Here is a 20,750-nt window from a genome sequence, read left to right as displayed (position 1 = left end):
ATGTGAGATATCCCTATATTATTTTTTACAACTGCATATGAATCTATAATGATCTCAAAATTAAAAAAAAAAAAAACTGAATTAAAAAAACAGAAGAAGTAACCATTCACTTAATATTTGGTGGTGCCTTTACTTCTTCTACATTTCTACTTTCCTATTTGTTTGGTACTTCTAACTTCAGAAAGGTGATGTAACATAGTTCAGTATTTTAGAGATTGATGGGGCATTTCCATCCAGAAGTTTCAAGTATCAGCAGATGAGATGTAAACAGGTGCAAGGCTGGATTTGCAGTCCCCCCACAATAGCTAGGTGAAGATACCAGTTTCCAGCTTTTCCCCAGACTACCAGGGCATTTTGCATTCTGAATACTGAAGCAACACACTAAGTTATTTCCTGGGAGTAAATTAAACCTCTAAGTATATTGATGCCTTGAAAGAAAGTCAATGCAGATAACCTCTTATTCCCAGAGTGGGGAAACCCGGCTTCTGATCTGCAGGCTCAGGAAAAGAAAATCTTGAAGAAAAAGACAATTAGACCTAAGGGAAACCATAAAAACAGATCAATTGGAATTAATTGAAAGTCTGGATTAAAGAAAATTCTTTAAAATAATAAAATTTTGGTCCAGTTATGATCCAAGCCTGGAGGAACAGGATTTGCCAATGTTGGGAAAGAGAAATATTAAGTCTTAAATAGCTAAAAGAAATCCAGAATGGCCGAGGTCTAGTGTGTAGAGAGGATGATGCTGGTCCCATAAAGTGGGGCCACTTTTTGAAAGTCATACTATGGAATATTTACTTAATCACAAGAAAAATAAACAGCTCTGCAAGATAGTGAACAGAGGGGAGAAATGAGCATATTGGCCTTTTAGAAACACCTTGTTGTCTCTCACGTACTCCTCAAAACCTCATGGTTGATCCAATAGTGTCTTAGCAACACAGTATGAATATATTTCAATAGGTAAAGACAATCAATGAAGAATTTTTTTTGAGTGGGTTCGAATAACTGCTATATTAAATAGCTCTAGAAAAGTCTTCCATGATACCCTGTTAGATAAAAAACAAACAAGTCACTAAATTATAGGTATAGTATAAATTCCATTCTTGATAAAAACAATAAAAACCCATAACCTATACATATATTTATATATTTATTTATATTATAAATGTATATATTAATATATTATTATATGTATGTTTTATAATATATATTAATATATTTGCAAAGGCAAGGAAAAACATGAAAAAACAGCAAATTATTAGCAGTGATTCCATTAGGAGATTAGGAATCGAGGAGAAACAGCAAATTTTAGTTGAACAAAAACAATATTTTTTGAGTCGTTGAATACATAAGTTTCACTTATGAAATTCAAATGGTGGGAATACATGAATTGAGTGAAACAAATAGAGATGCTCCAGAGCACCACTGTCCAATAGAAATGTACTGCAAGTTACAAATGAAAGTCACATATGTATTTTAAAAATTTTCTAGTAGCTACATTAAAAAGTAAAAAGAAACATGAAACTAAATTTAATTCATATATTTTAACCCAATGCATCCGAAATACTATCATCTCAACATGTAACCAATGTAAATATTAATGAGATATTTTTCATTGTTTTCATACTAAGTCCTTGAAATCCAGTGTGTGTTTTACATTTATAGACATTTCAGGTGCTTAGTAGCCATATGTCAATAGTAGCCACCATATTGGACAGTGCGGCTCTAGAGGAAGCTGATGGGTTTGCTACTGGTAAATTTCACTGGCAGAGACAACTTCACTCTTTGCCAACTCAGTGACAGCATGACCATATTTGGCCCTGGTCTCATGGTCTCAATCTCGTGTCAGCTTCATATTTCCCAGCTCTATCATTTTTCAGTTGAGAAGGCTTAATTTTATTTCAGACATTTTATTATTACCAGACTGTGTATAGAATTATCACAAAATCTACAGTTGAAGTGAAAATGATGAACTGCATTTCTTAGAAAATGGTAAGACACCAGCTTTTAAAAAAAATCTGTGAACACAATTTTGTAGGGAAAAAAAGGTAGTATCTTTGAATTTGGGCTGTGGAAAGTTTGAACGACTATAAATATTTCCTACTGAAGGGGAGAGCAAGGAAGACAAAATTCCACAAAAATAAAAATTCATTAGCTGAGACATTTATGACCTGGTATCTCATCTGAATATCTAAATGAAGAGTTTTTCTTTAAGCTCCAACTCAACCACTGAGTAGCGGGGTAAATTTGGATAATTGCCATAAATGCCCTGAACCTTAGTTTCTCCAGTTATGTCTGGACAACTTATTTAGTATATTCCAAAATGTTTTCTAAAGTCATGTGATAACATTATATAAACAAAGTTCATTGTAATATATCGTGAAATAATCAGAATAATATATTTGAAATTGAATTTAAGGTGACTTACAGAGAGTAATTTCTAAATGTAAATTACTGGGAGGTCTGAATTTTGGAGAATATAAGACAAGGAAAAAATGTAACAAAGTTAAACTGAAGAAATAATTTTCCAAATGGTGAGTATATTCATAAATTTAGCTCTTTAAAAATTTAAGTCATTGTAAACATATTGACAGGGTCACACGGATGGTTTTTGCCCAGCTGATTTTTAAAGGTACTGTCTAAAGTAGTCTGCTTACAAACACAACGCACAGTAACTAAGAATGGACAGATTTCAGTGCTTGATGTCTGCTCTTCAACAAAAAGTCATGGGACTGGACAATCATTCACTCCACTAAATCCCAGAATTAGTAAGGATTATTGAATATTAGAAGAGTGCATTTTTGTATCACTGGTTACCCATATTCCTTCTATACTGGCTGGGAAATTGTTTCTTTGAGAATAATATGATAAATTTCTTTCTTTACACCTCAAAGGTTATCCAAGATATTTCTTTGTTTAGATTTGTGTGTTCAATTACTAAAGTATGTTGAGTTGCTATCCAGGTCAAGGCAAGAAAGTGGGTGAGCTTTTGCAGTATTTTAATTGACAGCCAATAAATAAAATATCTAATTTAAGAAAATTTGATATACAAATATCCAACTTATGAAACAGTTACATTTTGAGGATGGTTATCACTTTGAAAAATAATTCATCATTTTACAAAATAATTTACTACCATTTTTTTCTTTTTTTACATAGCCAGTTCCCCTACTGAAGTTAATACAGAATTATTTACACAGATATTTTCAGGAATACATCTATGGCAAATGGTGAGGTACATCTTCATAGCATTTTCTCTTGTAAATGGGTTTTCCAAATAGATGATAAATGAAGTGCTGTGAATATAACCTATTCTATTAAAGTTAAACTGAATTTTCTAGACATTCTTCCACCAAACCCTGACAATAAATAAATAAGTAAAGATGAGCAACAAATAGCAAGGTCAAAATGACATGAAACATAAGAAACATTATTTATACAAATGAAGGTGTGATGTCAAACCTCTCTTTGGTGTTTAGGAATTTATGTTCATAGAAATATGAATGGAAATGAAAAGAAACCCCAAATTACTCATTTAAAGACCTCAAAAAATATCATCTTTCTATTTGCAATCCTGCTGTTTTATGTTTTCTTATTCTTTCCCTATTGTTCATCTTCATTAATGCTACTTAGTATCACCACATATTCAGAATAATGTTCAATCCTAGGACATATTGTACTAACAATATCCAATATTTTGTTTAAACTCATAAACGCATCTGTCAGTGACATCTGAGGGTTGTTAAAAGCCATCATTTTCAGAACATGAGAAGCAGGGGGTTACTGGCTCCAAGTAAATCCCTCTGTTATCACCATGTTCCTCTGTAAAATATCAGCACCCTAACCCCTGATAGAAATAAATTCCTGGGAACATATTTTGTTGTGGCTTTTATTGTCAGTGGTGTTATCTGAAGGAACAGAGGACATTTGAAATTAAATTCTGGTAGAGTATGTGTAATGATGATGTATATGATTTTTACTTTGGAAATAACAACATTAATAACAGAAGCAGCAAAATGGAATCATTGGAAAATACCCCAAGTATTGAGAATAGGTCTATGTTCCCCTACTACCGAAAGTCTGTCGGACTTAGAACAGTTTGGGTGTTTTGCTATCCCCAGGGCTTATTGTGAGTCCTAACATACTTGAGATAAAGGTGTGCTTGAGGCAGTGAGAACAAGCATTAGCCCTATTGTGTTTCTCCAAACCTACCAGGCTCATTCCTCTATCCCGAGGACAAAACCAGATTTAGGAAAAGAGCAGTATCTCAGTGCCTCTGGGTTGTGGTTTATTTGAAAACTAAAATCCAATATTTCCAGTTGAATTCTGATGACCCATACCAAATATGTTTTTTCTTAAATCTACTAACTTCTATAATATAATTGAGTCTAAATTATCTTTAATTTTGTGAACTCCTCTTGCTTTACAAGAGGGAACACAGATTTATGGAGTTTACCAAACTCATTCTCTCTCAAAATACACCATTTCAGAAGTAGCAACAGTAACCCCTATATGTGCACATTTTTTGCTCTATTTATGTTCTGAGAGGCACTACAAATAGTATTTAAGAGCATGGCTCTGGAGGACTCATCATAGCTCTATCATTAGCTGTGAACCTTCACCTAATTAGTGCTTGCCTCAGTATCTTCATCTCTAAAGTGGGGATAAGAATATCACCTCCTTCAGAGGATTGTTGTGAGGAGTACATAGGTGTTGATACTCACACTGCACAAAGGACAGTGGCTGGCACTGTTACTGATGTTATTCCTTATTTTCCATGTATGGTAATCAGAAACTTTCCAATTTTGGGTCAATGCTACATCATGTACAGTCTAGTGCATGGAAGTAATTTCTGAAGTAAAATGAACTCAGCATTTTTCTAATGATTTGAAATACATGCTAATTGTATGTGGTGAAGGAACTTCTATTTCCATGGTGGCTTAAATAGACACAAGTTATGTAACTTAAACTTTATGAAGTTGCCAGTGCCGTTTTATATCAGGTAAAACCCTTTCTTTTTTAGTAGTTCGTGAATGAGTGTAATTTAAGCTAGATTACCTTGAAGACAACAGAAGAAACAAGCAATTAAGAATTTTGTCCCTCTGGGGAAAGCTTTATATCTATATCTATTGCTAAAATTAATAATGATTTTGGGTGAGTTTAATTTTAAAGAAATATATACCAGTCACTGGGGGAAAGATGAGGAAATCATTATGTTTTTGTACTTCTTTTGAATTAGCAACAATGTCACACTGATTGAAAATACAATTTAACTTTGCTTAGATTTAGAGTTTAGAATGGTTTTATTTTCATCTGGATATTACGAGAATGCAATCATCTTGCTTTGTTTAAGGTGCATTAATTATTCTAATTTATTGTTATTCTTTTCTAGGACTGAGAACTTCTGTCATGTTTTGAAATTCTGTTATTCATAAAGCCTGGTATTTATACTGACTAGCAATTGAACCTGAAAAAGGTCAAAAATAAAAAAAAACAACTTGAAATAAAACTTTTGTCATGACAAAATCTCATTAAAAATCATCAATCATCAATATTTATTAAGACAAACATTTATTTTATTTACTGAGAGGAAAAATTGGGCAACCTAAAACTCTGAAGTACACCTGACTTCCATTTTAAGAGGGAGTTTGATCATGACTCTATGAGAAGGAGGCTTGTTTGCTTCAATTGGTGCTGTAATTATTTACATGTTAAGAAATAATTTGGTAATATTTGTGTATTAAAGCTAAACTGTAGGGCCGACTGAAAAGTCTTTGACGAGTAACCATCTCTAGAGACCCTAAAAAATTATGAAAAGCTCTAATATTTCAGCTACATTGGTTTCTGCATATAAAAATATCTATCATAGGAGTCAACTACCACATGAAATAAGGTGGATTTGTTTTAGTTGAAAAAGAGAGCTAAAAATTTCCTGTGGGTTATGGCAACAGTACAAGAATACACAGTGCGTTTATTTATTAACCAAAAAAAAAAAAAAAAGGTAAAACAAATTGTGAAAGCAAAAGCTGGTTACAAAACCAGGGTTTTTGATAGCCTTTGCCTTAGTTAAACATGTTACACGTTAATATGCCACAGATGATAAATGCTATAAAGTGTAAGTTAGCTTTTGCTAATTTTCCCCCTACCCAGAGCACTACGGAAAATATGTATATGTAGGATCAACGCTTCCTCCTTCAAGTATCACAATCTTGTGGTCACGTAATCTTCGTGGGTGACTGTGTCTGTGAGGTTTACATCATAGTCTATACTAGAGTCCTCGTCCTTTGCATGCTTCTCCTTTGGTATGATTGGAACAGTGTCCTCCACCACCACCTTCTCCGACTTGAAGGAACACACTCTCTTGCCCACCTGTAAACCCAGGGTGTCCGTATTCCTTTCTCGGTGGTCTACTAATATACACTGTTCACTGAGACCCGGGATGTTCAAGTCACCCCGCGAAGCTAATCCTCGAGATTCCAGTTGAATATTTCTCTCCAGTGGTCTTTCGGCCTGTTGACGAGTAACTTCTTCTGAAACAGAGAAGATTTGGGTTGCATTTTGCTCAGCAGCATTTTGTTTTGATCGTCTGTGAAATAACCCGAAGTTTTTGATATCGGTCACAAAATTCACTCTTCTCTGCTTCTCCCTCGCCGGCTCGTGCACCACCAGGGCGGAGCCGTTGCTTATGTTGTGTCTCTCGGAGGCTATGGCGGCGGATCGCGGGTGAATCAGAGTGGTTAAGTCGAAAAGGCTGAAGTTCTTTCGCTTGTCCTTGCTGCTGCCTTCGTTATCGCTCTTTTCATCCGAGTCGGCCGAATTGAAGGACTCCTTCGTGGCCTGAGCCGCCTGCACGGTGGAGAGTTTGCTTCCCCGGAGCAACCCCAGGACTTCAAAGCGGAAACTGGAAATGTCTTGCTTTAGTTCCTAAGTGGGATGTAAAAGGACGACATTAGCTTAGGACCTGAACAGATAGACATTAGGAACCATCACCAGCATGCTTCATGTATGGCTCTGGTGTGTTTTCACTCATTTTTTTAAAAAATTTTTTATTGGTGTTTTCACTCATTTTTAAGAGCGAGGATTCCGCTCTGCTGCGGTTCTGTCCCTGGCCCTTGAGTCATTTTGATGCCTGCTCATTTCCCCGCTGGAGCTCTGTGGCAACACGGAGACTTCCCTGGGCCGATGCAAAAAGAAATAAGGGTGTATATTGGATTTCTGTGGGACTGCACTTTCAAATGCTTCCTCTCCAAAAGCTTCATCTGCTTTCAAGTCACCTCTCGTTCTCTCAGGATTGCATTTTTTTTTTAAAGATTTTTAATATTAGCACATGTAGCTGTCCCAAGGGCCATCTAAAACAAAGTAATTACTGGGGCGTCTGCCCTTCCAAGAGTTGGCGGTTACCTTCAATTGTTTACCACCTTGGAGTTGAATTTATCTCAGCATCTGGGTCAGCTGCTAAATCTCACCAATTGCTTCAGATCAGACAGCATTTCTTAGATTCATCCTTTACTTTTATCTTTTCGGACAACTGAATTCTCAATCCTAACCTGACGCTGGCCTTCCTGGTGGCCTCCTGCCTCCAACCTACTTCCCAAAGCACCATGAATCATTTAACTACAAAATTTGGAGGCTGTGGCTGCAAAGAACATTTGGGATCCTGGACAACTTTCAACCTGGGCTTTGCATTTTGCAATTCATCTACCTTCTTTCCTAACCAGCTACTTATCTCTATTCTCTTGTCAGACCTGTTGCTTTTCACTGTTAAAGAGTCTTCTGGAGGGTTTTTTACTTGTTTGTTTTTGCCTGTAAGATCTTACAGACTTGCTCATTCTTCCAAAACCTCTAAGAACTCAGGCAGAATAACAAAGGTATTTTATACACATGTGCAAGCATATATACATTACATGTATTCCACCTATCTCTTCTGATAGAATTTAAAAAAAAAAAAAAACCCAGGGAGAAGGACTAAGTTTGTAAGGTATACTTAAGTGTAAACCTTGAATTTTCTACTACCAAAGCTGTGCAGAGCACAAACAGGGTTTTGTTGTTTTTTTTAGCATCTTAGTTACTAAATGTTTCGGGTTCAGAAATCAGACTGAAATTTAAAACTCACTCGTTAGAGTGTTGCTAGGATCAGCAAGTCCAAATGCCACTGGACACTAGGATTTTCTCTGCCTCCAAGTATACCCCCTCCATATTTCAGATTGAAAGTGCTTGAAAACAATCTATTTTTACTGCTTTTTTTCTTTTTAATAGTTAAATAGTCTTGAATTTAAAAGTAAGAATTTAAAAGTAAAAAGTCTTGTGTTTGGGTGGCTCAGTCGGTCAAGCATCTGGCTCTTGATTTCAGCTCAGGTCATGATATCAGGGTCGTGGGATCAACCCCTGTGTTGGGCTCTGTGCTCAGTGGGGAGTCTGCTTGAGATTTTCTCTCTCTCTCTAAAATAAATCTTAAAAGAAGAAAAGAGAAGAAGAAGAAGAAGAAGAAAAGAAGAAAGAGAAGAAGAGGAAGAGGAAGAAGAAGAAGGAGAAGGAGAAGGAGAAGGAGAAGGAGAAGAAGAAGAAGAAGAAGAAGAAGAAGAAGAAGAAGAAGAAGAAGAAGAAGAAGAAGAAGAAGAAGAAGAAAGAAGAAGAAGAAGAAGAAAGAAGAAGAAGAAGAAGAAGAAGAAGAAGAAGAAGAAGAAGAAGAAGAAGAAGAAGAAGAAGAAGAAGAAGGAGAAGAAGAAAGCAATGACGATGACACATGGGCTTGCTGGAACACAGGGCTGAGTTTCCAGCTCTGATTTTAAATGTGCTTATCTGGTTCCATGCTCTGTATAACCTGCCTCTTGGTGATGAGGATGAAAATGATTACCTTAAAGTTCTCTTCAGTCAGACCTTCTTCAGTTTTGGCATCTCTGATCATTGCGGCAACGTATCGCTTCACCAGGTTCCTCATAACCTCCTGAGGCATGTCAAAACACAAGAATTGATATTCAGTGCAGAAATATGATTTCTCTCTTGAGTCAGTTCTGAAGAGGGGACTGTACTTTATTTTAATGCAAATTTTCAAGATACACTAGAATAACTTACTTGGTATTGGTGATGTCTTCTCAAATTATCAGCAGCTCGCCTCTGAAAAGGAAAGAGGCATTTACTTTTCAGTTAGAGTGATATATTACCATTTTGGAAAATAATTCATTGTTCTTTTAATTGAGAATATATTTTTCCTTACTTCTCCAAAGTGAAAATTTTACTAGACAATGAACAATAGCTAGAGAGTGCATCACATGAATCAAAAGAATGAATGAACCAAAGGAACAAAGTGCAAGGTTATAATCCCTATAGCAATTAACATATAGACAGAGTTAACGATGAGAACGTTGTTCTTTTAATAGAAGGTGACAGAGAATTAGATAATCATAGCTGATATGTACCCCAAATAACTTGAAGTAATCTAAGAGACACAGATGAGACATATCAAATAAAAAATAAAAGAAATATCACATAAAAACAAAAATTCAATAGAATAAAAAGCTCACGTTATACCAATATGGAGGTCTTCATAAATATCAGTGTAGCAAGATGGAGAATTTAGCCATGATATGCAACATGTAATCAGAAACAATGTTAGACCACTAAACCCCCCAACATTAATTTCAATCAGATGTACATTAAGAGGGATTTGCCGCTTTAATTAGGTGGTTGGATTTAACAGAAAAATAAAAGATTCTGTTCAAACATCGGGCTCATAAATTCATCATTTTAAAAAAATAAATGTGAGTCTCAGCTGTCATTTTGAAAAGATCAGAATGGTTTGGGAGTGCAGCTAGAGTTAGCACAGAGCAGTGATCATGGCATGCAGAATAGAGAGAGAGGATGTTTAATGACTAAAAAAAAGTCCATAATAAATTGAGTTAAATAATAAATGACACTAAAATTATATAATTGCAGATTTCATGGGTATTCTCAATGTACTAGAAAAAAGCTATCATAATCCCCATTTTGTGCATGTTGAATAAATATCAGTATTGATTGTTAAGGAAGAAAACTGACCAAATTAAAATAAAAAAATATTTCTGTAATAAAGGAATGAATTTGGTAGACTGTGAGAAAGCAAAGAGATAACATATTAGGGTTTAAATAAATCTTTTGATCTTATTCCTTACTAAATACCTAATCATAAGCTGATAAAATGGAATTTTAAAAAGAGTTGTGACTACATCACTGTGAAATGACATTAGGAAAAAATCAAACAATGCAAAAGAAGCTTTTTTTCTCTTTAGGGGAATAGGGGAAAATGGCTTTTTCACTGGCCAGGAGAATAAATTTGTGTTTCATGATTATTAGTGACTTTTAGGAACAGTTGAGATAATGCTTACCTTCCTAAAAGCCACTAAATATTTAAGTACCATTCAGTTTTACACAAATCTTAAACAAATTTTCAATATGATTATGGCATTCATTAAAAGACTGGGAAGTTTGAAACTTACTACAAAATTAGACTATCTTGAAAAAAGATAGTGTGGGAATTTTATGACTGAGCCACAAGATGGAGGTATATGACTCCTATTGAGACATAGCTCAGCTGAAATCCAAGACAACACGCACTTCTGTAAAGACACAGGCCTTCCAGATCTCCTTAAATTTACTTCAAGTGGACAAAAATACTAAAGCAAGCTGTATACCAAGTTCTTTAACACTCTCACTATAAATATTTTACAAGAGACCTGTATTCCATGGTTGAGTTGATAGAAACTGTGAATTTAGTATAGAATTTAGTCAACTCAAGCTTGATTACTTTGGGCTTCTATTGCATTTTGCTATTCCGTTTTGGTCAAAAAGCCAATAAAAAGTAGTCAGCAGAGAGCAGTTTGAAGTCAAGATTTAACTTTAAATTTCCTTAACGCAAAATTAAAGCTAAGAATGACAGATTCAGAAAATTACAAGTAACAAGTGAAAATTACCATGATGCATTTTAGTATTGAAAAGAGCACAGACTGTCTTTTATTTCAACATAACCTATTTATAAACAAATTTAAAAATTTTAATACAAATTTTAAAAGATCAAAGATTACACTTTAAAAACTAATCCAAGACTGATTTTTCTAGGGAAATTTTTTTTTTTAATTTTATTTATTTGACAGAGAGAGAGAGAGAGAGAGAGAGAGAGGGAACACAAATGGTGAGTGGAAGAGGGAGAAGCAGGCTTCCCGCTGAGCAGGGAGCCGGATGCGAGGCTCGATCCCAGTACCCTGGGATCATGACCTGAGCCAAAGACAGACGCTTAAGGACTGAGCCACCCAGGCGCCCCTCTAGGGAAATTTTTTTAAAGAAGCAAAATAGTCTGACAGAGAGAGCATAGAAAAAGTTTCCTATGATGACTTTTAGGAGCTATTCCATATCCATAGCCCAGATTTAAGCCTAAGTTAATATAGTTAATTGTTTTTGCCAATCACTGTTCTTTCACACCTACTAGTAATACTACACAACTATCTTTAGTCTTGTGAGATTACATCAGCCAACTGAACTTCAGTATCCTAGGAAAATAAGAACCGGATGAAGCTAATCCTCTTCTGAATATTGAAAACAAAAATGAATGCAATAAATCCACCAAATGATGACCACTAAATTATGCAGCTTAGATATCTCTCATGTCTATGTAATCTCTCCTTTTCTGGTTAGCACCACAGAACTGATTCCTATCAACCATTACTATGATGCCCACCTATCTCTACTTTCTTACATTCTGGGAGGTGGTGGGGTGTCACTTTAAGAACATGTACTTAGAGGGCACACCTGGGTTTGAAGGTGACTGACCTAAACAAGGAATTATCTCTGAGGTCCTCTCCCATTCCCATTTTTTATTTTGCAAGGTAAGGATAAACACACTGGATGATTTTGAAAATTAAATGAGATAAGAGATTTAAGACATCTATCACTAATGTTAACTATCACTAATGTTAACTAACTAGTTCCCATCCTCTTTCCATTTTTTCTCTTTCCAATTAATAACCTGATTTAACACAGTTTTAAAAAAATATTCTTGAGTCATAAAACTAGATAAGTTGACACATATCAAGATTACCTCAGAGGAAGTAAAAGAAGATGTAATTGTCTCTCTTTGTGTGATTTGCTTGCATTTCATGCTTGAGGACTGCATTTTATTTAGCTAAAGAGTTGAATGCTTTTAACCTAGGCAGTAGAGGTGTGAAAGTAAGAAATTTGTATTTAAGTAATAGAGTGAGGGAATGGCTCTAGTAAATATGGATAAATGTAATGCAAATTCTGTAGGTATTTTTGTTTTATTAAGACTCTTTTTTTAGAGCAATGTCAAGTTCACAGCAAAATTGAGTGGAAGATACAGAGATTTCCCATATATTCCCTTACCCCACACATGCACAGCCTCTCCCATTATCAACATCCCCAACCAGAGTGGTACATTGTTACAATCGATGAACCTACATTGATACATCATAATCAACTGGAGTCCATAGTTTACATTACTGTTTACTCTTGGTGTTGTACACTCTTACGGGTTTGGACAAATGTATAATGACATGTATCCATCATTATAGTCTCATACAGAGTATTTTAACTACCCTAAAAATCTTCTGTTCTTTGCCTATTTATCCCTCCCTTCCCTGCCCGCACCACCTCAACCTCTGGCAACCACTCATCTTTTTACTGTCTCCATAATTTTGCCTCTTCCAGAATATTATATAGTTGGAATCATACAGTATGTAGCCTTTTCAGATTGGCTGCTTGAACTTGGTAGTAAGTATTTAGGTTTCTTTATGTCTTTGCATGCCTTCATAGCTCATTTCTTTTTATCGCTGAATAAATAATATTCAATTGTCTGGATGTACCATAACTTATTTATCCATTCACCTACTGAGCTACATCTTGGCTGCTTCCAAGTTTGGACAATTATGAATAAAGTTGCTATAAACATCCTTGTGCAGGATTTTGTATTGACGTATGTTTTCAACTCCTTTGTGTAAATGCCAAGGAATGGGATTGCTGGATTGTATGGTAAGAATATATTTAGTCTTGTAAGAAATTGTCTCCCAAAGCAACTTACCCTTTTGCGTTCCCACCAGCAATGAATGAGGGTTCCTGTTGCTTCACATCCTTACTAGCATTTGGTGCTGTCAGTGTTCCAGTTTTTAGCCAATTTAATAGGTGTGTAACTCTAGGCAGTCATCTTTTTTGAGGTCCCGAAAGTTTTACGAATATCCCTGCATGATATTGGATTTTTGCTGTGACCTCTGTGAATTTTCCTTTGTGGGTTTCTATTTCATGAATCTTAGCTTGTAGGGCCAATTTAAGATATATTTATTAAGTGGTTACACATTCATGGCAGAGGTTGCAAGAACCCAGAGATGAATAAAACATACTTTTTGCCCTTAAACAGCTTAGTGTCTACTAGGTAGAATGCCAAGAATGTCTAGAGATGAAGGAAAAACAAAACAAAACAAAACAAAAATCAAACAAGCAAAAACATGGGGAGTGCCTTAAGAATGTGTTTTGAGTACAGGGAAGGAAAAAGTAATATTGGGCTAAGGAAAGAACCAGTAGCAGCCTTCAAACAGGGAAGAGGATTTTATTTTATTTTATTTTATTTATTTATTTATTTATTATTTTTTGGGGGGGAGGGGAATGGGATTTTAGATTGGACATGAAAGAATCATGGGACTCTGACAGATGCACAGACATTCAGATGGGCAGAAGATTGGAATACGGTCAGCAATATGTTGGCGCTGGAGGGTGAGAGACATATTAGGGCTACTTCCACCAGTACAGTGGCAATGTGCTCTGATAATCCGAATATAGGGATTAGCTCATGTCGGAAAGTTAGCATGGGTTCTTTATGCAGAATCTCAGAAGGCACAATGAATTCAGTGGTTGGCAGGCACCTGGGATTTTGATGAGTTGAATGACATGTGATGAAAGTGGAACTTCTATGATAATCACGCGGCAGCAGTATTAGGTAGGAAAGAGGAACATGGAGAATTAGTAGATGAGACATCAGTTGGGATGCTGGTACCAGGATGTGAGCTGAACCAGTGGCAGTGGGAATGAAAAGGAGGAGAAGCAAGGGATAGAGAATGTTGAGAGGGAACAGAAGCCAGGGGGCTTGGCAGCTGGAATGAGAACCTGAAGACAAACATTTTTAGTCTAGTTGCTGACATGTTGGTGCTATTAAAAAGTAACAAAGAATTCCACTTTGGAGATGCTGACAGAGGACATTAAAGTGGAGATGCCACTGTCTATTTTGCATCTTTGGGGAAGGTTAAGACTAAAGAAAAAGATTGAGGATTATATGCCCAGATGCAATGGTGCATCCAATCACAAATCCACATTTCCAGCATTAATACAGGGAAACTATCGTGGACAATACAATCACTGATAAATTGTGAATATATCTATCAGAAATGCATACAATGACCCTCTTTCTTTTTTAACTAGCTTTCTTAGGCTAACACTAAAATTGATTTCATTCTCTAACTTCCCTCTACCAAAGGTCAAGGAAAATCAGACTGGGTTTTAAATTTCAATACAGACATATTGTTTATTAGAACCAAACAGCCAGGGGGCACCTGGGTGGCTTAGTCAGTTAAGCATCCAATTCTTGATTTTGGCTAGGTCATGATCTCAGGGTCATGAGATCAAGCCCCGTGTTGGACTACCGCGAAGGGTGTGGAGCCTGCTTAAGAGTCTCTCTCTCTCTCTTTCCGTCTTCCTCTGCCCCCCCAAAACAAAACAAAACCCAAAACCAAAAATGCCAAAGAGCTGATCTAGTCTCATTGCCTCATTTATAAGTAAAGAAACCAAAGCCCACAGAGTTCAGTGAGTAACTAAAATTCCACAGTGTTCTCATGGCAGTGCCAGTTCTAAATCACGGACTAGAACTCACTCTTTACACTTTGCTCTGTCAAGTAGACCCTTAGAGACATTTGAACACACCTGCTATGTATTCTATGATTTTGCCTCCCGTTCCCCAAAACATCTTAATTTGAGGGTCAGCACCATTAACATACTGGATCCATATTTCTTTGAATAAAAATGAGTAACCACAGATGCATGGTATATGTTGTATTAGATTCTTAGGGCTGCCATATGAAATACCATAAACTGTGTGGCTCAAACAACAGAAATTTATTGTCTCATGGTTCTGGAGGCAAGAAGTCTCAAATGAAGATGTTGGCAGGGAACTGTTCCCTCTGAGACTGAGGGTAGAATCCTTCCCTTCTTCTTCCTAGCTTCTCATGGTGGCTGCCAATCCTCAGTGTTCCTTGCTTTGCACCTGCTTTGGAAATAGTCCAATCTCTGCCTCTGTCTTCACAAAGTGATCTTGTCGTGTCTCTGTGTCTTCACATGGTCATGTTCTGATAGGGACTCCACTCCAATATGACCTTATCTGAACCCAATTACATCAGCAATGACCCTATTTCCAAATAAGGTCACATTCTGAGGTACTGGAATTTAGGACTTCAGCGTATCTTCTTGGGGGGGACACAAGTCAACCCATAATATATGTACTCTTTGCAATAAACATAATGATAATTTTTGGCAATTGGTAACATTATTAAACATTATACAGTAGAACTACCATCAACAATACCTAGCATGGTTGCTATCTTTTTGTCGGATAAAGATCAGTTGACTTTCGAAGGCGTTTACTCTCACAGGGAAGGTATTCCATCTTGTAATCATCACTGGAAATGACCGAGAACAGAACCGACCGATTTGCGTTCATAAAAATAATATAATATTTTGTAGAAAGATGTGCATTTTAAGTCAGCAGTTTTCTTTGCAAATCATGTCAGAAATCTAGCAGCATCTGCAGAATGTTCCTTGGCAGGGTGACTTTCGCGCGGGCGCCCAAGGCACATGTGTGCGCCACATCGGCGTACCTCACAGTTTGCAGGTTCCTCTTGATTCGTTGGGACAAGACAAAGGCAGCACACGGATCACAGAACTAATGATAAAGGAAAAGACCAACGGAACCTCTGTTGCTGTGAGGGAACTCGGCATTTCCATGAAGTGTCAGATTGCCTTAGAGCAGGATGGGTTTTGCAGCTGGGAAAGAAAGGGCTCTGAGGGATTGGCTTTGACATTTCTTGCTCTTTATCTCTGGTTGTCTGCGGGTCCCCTGTGCTGAGTGTCAGGCCCACTTCACCCAGCGGGCTCCCTGCAATTAACTGTCAGCCCGGCTCTCTCATTCCCACTCGCCTTTTGGTCCATCACTGACTTTGAGCCCATGCATTATGCCTCTTATCCTTTGCTTTGCTTAGTGAATCCCTTAGGGGCTGTGGCTTGCTATGCTTTTCTCCTTTTAAAAATGAGGAAAAAGGCAAGGGGCCATTCCAAGATGAGACCCCTTTTTCAAAATTGCCGTTTGGCTCATTTACAGATGGAGCTACATATTGTTCTCTATAAGCACACTTTCTAAGCATATAAAAATAAACGATATCAAATGTCTGAACGTCACCTTGTTAAGCCAAATATTCAGGGTTTCACTCTGGAAACATCAAGAACATCACACAATTCATTCCTCCACATCCCTACCTGGGAAAGTAAACTTAATTAAAAGGCCCGGTCAGCAAATTTTAGAGCAGTAAATTAGGGGTTGGGAGGTACTCCTGGATGAATACTATGGTATCTATCAGCTATGTTGTTAGGCCTACTGAAAGTCGTGAAGATTAAGGAACAATGCATTTTGATAAATTAGCACTAAAAATACAGTCTGAAAAGCATGTGCTATTAGCATTTTTGCTCTAGTGATGATAGCTGGTCTTAATCCATTCAGGGTTGCTAATTCTCTGGCAGTGGCTTAACTGAGTGTATGTCTGGCAACTGGTCAGCCGTGAGCGTTCCATCCATGGTCCCAGAGCTGAGTGATGCTAAATGACCCGAATGGACATAGTGTTTCATGTTTTCCTCACTATGAGAGAAAATCAGAAAGTGGATAACATGAATCCAAGGGAGTTAAAATCATTTTTTATCATTTGGTCCAAAGACCTCACATTTTTTAGTTCAGCATATTGACCTATAACCTAAGCATTCCATTTTAGAAACCTGGCCTATGGCTTTGAAATGTTTCATACCAATTAAACACTTTGGCATTAACATCTTTTTACTTTAATTAAATGATCTGGACCTCTGAGCAATAAGTACAAATGTTGATTTTGTTTTCGTTTAAAAAGCTGTGCTAGATACCAATGGTTTCTTTAACAGGAGTTTCTAATTAAAGTTACAAGGAAATGCTAGTTAAAATAGAGATTCCTGATAATTCTAGCATGTGCTAAAGTCTAAGAACCAGTGGTTTAATATGGAGAAGGGTATTTGCTGATAAAATGGGGTTAAGTTAAAAATTGGACAAGTAGTAATATTAAAAACCAAAAGCTACAACATGTTTCTTATTTTACTGACCTCTCAGTAGGCTGCCTGTTTGGTGGGATGTTCATAATTTCCCAGAGACAAGCCATTTCTCAATAATGGGTTTGCTTCTTATAATAAAGGTTTTGCTCAATAAAGCATTTCTGCTTCATTTATGTTTCCCCCGTAAAGCATTCCAAATGAAAGGTTAATTTATCCGGAACTCCCAATCACCCATAAAAGGAAGTCCAAAGTTAAAAAAAAAAGTTAATGCATTTTCAGGGCTAGCTGTATCAGTATTACTCGGAAACCATAAATAGCCAGATAAGATCACCATGATGGGCTCCTGGAGACTGGCCCGTGCAGCCCCCCTGAGGAGCCCCGGCTGAAGGCTCTGCCTGCCCATGTGCAGGGAATGAGCGCCAGTGTGACATTCCGGCAGCTGCTGGGTGACCAGAGTCAGTGAGTGAATCACACGGTGGGAAGGTTAGAGAAAATGCCTCAGAGAGTGCATAAACTCTACCTCCAGCTTAGCTTCAAATTCCTGCTTCACAAATGTGGCCTAAATATAAACCAGTTGAGATGCAAACAGAAGGTAAGCCAGGCTGTGAAACAAGGGCTTTGAGATACAGGAATCTGAGAGGAAGCTGAGAACAATGACAGGATCTGCAAAAGCTATTGAGAAAAACAAAAAGATGAATACACAACGTGGAAGGTATCATTGCACCGTTATTAGATTTTTCAGGAATCAAGAGGGTGATGGAAAACACACTGGTCTGGGAAACAAAAGACCCAGGTCCCCCCCAACACACACACACACCCCCCTGTCACCAAGGGACCCTAAAACACTGGGCAAGGTAAATATGTCCTCTTTGAAAGGAAATGGTTGAGCTAAATGATTTCTAAGGTCCCTTTGTAGGGTAATGTGATACTCTAAGCCATCCCTTGGTTATACAGTGACTGTCATTCGTACTTCGAAGTCACCTTTTAATTAATGGAAATGCGTATATCTCCTTGTCTTCATTTGTCTACACTAATGAACTGTCAAGAGGATTAACCAAATTGAATTCACAGAAAAATCAATTATTTTTTGACATTTTTTTTTCATTTAACTCTTCTATTAATATTACCCAAACTTCTTAATTTACTTTTCCTTTATCTTATATTTTTCTTTATAAATAATATGTAGGATTTACTTCCATCTAAGATCTAACTGTATAAAACTCAACTACAAGTATGCAAACCAAAATATTATGTCTTTCCTATTCTGGAAATGCAGTCTAGACTAATAGTCAATTTATAACACTGAGTTTGATTAGGCTGGTGTTTGCCCAAAGCCTTAGCTTGGTGAAGAAGAGGCAAGATTGAGAGTGGGACAAAAGTAGAGAAGAGAGACATGACTCATAATATTTATTTAGTTGGTCATAAATTCCTAAAGCATAAAAATATCCATTATCAAAAGTTAGTAAGATATACGTGGCTAAGGAGAAAGGAATGGCTTGAGGTCACACAGTTAATTGTGAATTCTCTCTCTGTGCATCAGCTTGGATTAAATTTAGAGATAGAGACGTAAAAAGAAATTTGGTTTATTGGAGACCAGTAATGTATAGAAAAGAAAGCTTTTTAACTGACACCATTTACTCTCTCCCTCTGAACGGTGTGAATCACTGCTTTAATAAGAAATCCCAAATGAACTTTAAGCCCTTATTTGCATCTAAGAAATGATGGTAACGTATTCCTAACAATGCATCAACAGTGGGAGGATTCTGGGGGGTGGGGGGGACTTGGAAGTCAAGTTCTTAGGGTGGTTTTCTATTATTTTGGTGGCAGCTCAAATGGGTCTCTTAAAATATTAGAGCAGGGCCTCATATCTTGTTACAAGTTTTGCAGCATCTTAAAACCCAAGATTCTCTCTCCTATTGCCTAAAATTAAACCAGTAAGGACAATTTTTTTGTGTGTGTGACCTTTATTTTGGGGCCCAGAAACTCTTTTGAAATCAAAATACTCCTATGAGAGATAGCACACAACTGTACTAATCATTAATATCTTTTCAGGGATTGATTAAATAGATTTCTTATGAATTTAAGAATAAGATGTGAAAAAGGACAAGTATATTTCAATGTGGAAGAGAGTAAGCAGAGTTTGGCTTCTCTGAAACCTTTTTCTGTTTCTCTCAAGGAAAACATTATTTATTGCTTACACTGTTGTCATAGCATCTTGCATGTAACAATATTATAATGCTAAAAATATTATATGACATGTACTATAGTAATATGTTCTCATATTTGTATCTCCCTTATGAGAAACCATGCCCTCAAGAATGGAAAGCATGCCTTTGTACCTCCTCCCACAGCCCAGTTCCTGGTTGGCATGTGGAACGTGTGCAATAATTGCTTATTAAACTGAAGTCACTGTATTTATTTTAAAATCATTTTTAAGTAATTTAAACCTATTTTTTTTTTGACAGAAATCAAACATCTGGAATAAAATAATTTCACTCTTTCTAAAGTTAGTGGTAAAGTCTATCAATTGGCATGAGGATTGCCGGCTAAGACTTCATCATAATTTAACTTTGGTTTCTAAGATCAGATATATGCCCAAACTTTAGTCCTCCAAGTTCATGGGGTAAGAATTTATAAGAAAGAAACTGCCTGCTTCTTCTAACCACCTCTCTGTTTGCTATACGCTCTTGCCAATCAATTTCTCTTTAGAATTTTTTAGAAATGTTACTGACAAGACAGCAAAATCAATACCACTGTCAGCAGAGAAAGGCCCCTTTGATGCCGATAACAATGCCTAGTAGGCAATGAGGTTAACGAATGAGAAGGATCACTTAGGGCATAGCTGACAGTCAAAAACCATGTTAAATAAAATTCAAAACAAATTTAAAAATTTTAGTACGTAACTGGTATTACTTGGTGATTCTAATATAATGGCATATTAGAATAATTACAAAGCAATTTCTCTGAGCAAGTCAAAATGACTAATGAATGGTAGAGTATGAATTCTCAAACGACCACCATGAGAACTGTAAGGAAGAAATGAAGAATAACTTCTTCCATGTCAGTGGTTTGGCTGGAACAGTCTTAAGTCCATGTTTCTTCTGATGGAATTACTTGAAGCCTTGGTTTCCAGAATGAAAGAAATTTCCGAAGGAAGTTTAACTTACAGTATAATAGGAGCATGGCTCTGGGTGGTCCTAACATTTTCAAAAAACCCAACTTCCGGGTATTTAAAATGATTGGGAGTAGGGGCGCTTGGGTGGCTCAGTCGTTAAGCGTCTGCCTTCGGCTCGGGTCGTGATCCCAGGGTCTTGGGATTGAGCCCCGCATCGGGCTCCCTGCTCCGCGGGGGGGCCTGCTTCTCCCTCTCCCACTCCCCCTGCTTG

The 20,750-nt window shown here is 36.8% G+C and overlaps 1 protein-coding gene across 6 annotated transcripts in view; it reads right to left on the bottom strand.

Annotated features, from left to right (window-relative positions):
- Window positions 1–1,182: 1,182 nt before the first annotated feature.
- TRPC4 (transient receptor potential cation channel subfamily C member 4) overlaps window positions 1,183–20,750 on the bottom strand; it is a 191,475-nt gene continuing 171,907 nt past the window's right edge. For all 6 annotated transcript variants that reach the window (XM_078070424.1, XM_078070423.1, XM_078070422.1 and 3 more), the window contains 3 exons: window positions 9,070–9,111; window positions 8,852–8,941; window positions 1,183–6,921 (listed from right to left, as the gene is read on the bottom strand). In XM_078070424.1, coding sequence (XP_077926550.1) covers window positions 6,199–6,921; window positions 8,852–8,941; window positions 9,070–9,111 — 855 coding nt within the window. In that variant the 3' untranslated portion in view covers window positions 1,183–6,198. The remainder of the gene's footprint in view (window positions 6,922–8,851; window positions 8,942–9,069; window positions 9,112–20,750) is intronic.

Source organism: Halichoerus grypus, chromosome 4, assembly GCF_964656455.1.
Source record: "Halichoerus grypus chromosome 4, mHalGry1.hap1.1, whole genome shotgun sequence".
In the NCBI taxonomy this organism is placed as follows: domain Eukaryota; kingdom Metazoa; phylum Chordata; class Mammalia; order Carnivora; family Phocidae; genus Halichoerus; species Halichoerus grypus.
The sequence above is the reverse complement of the archived record's forward strand: the minus strand, read 5'-3'. Positions and strand labels throughout refer to the sequence as shown.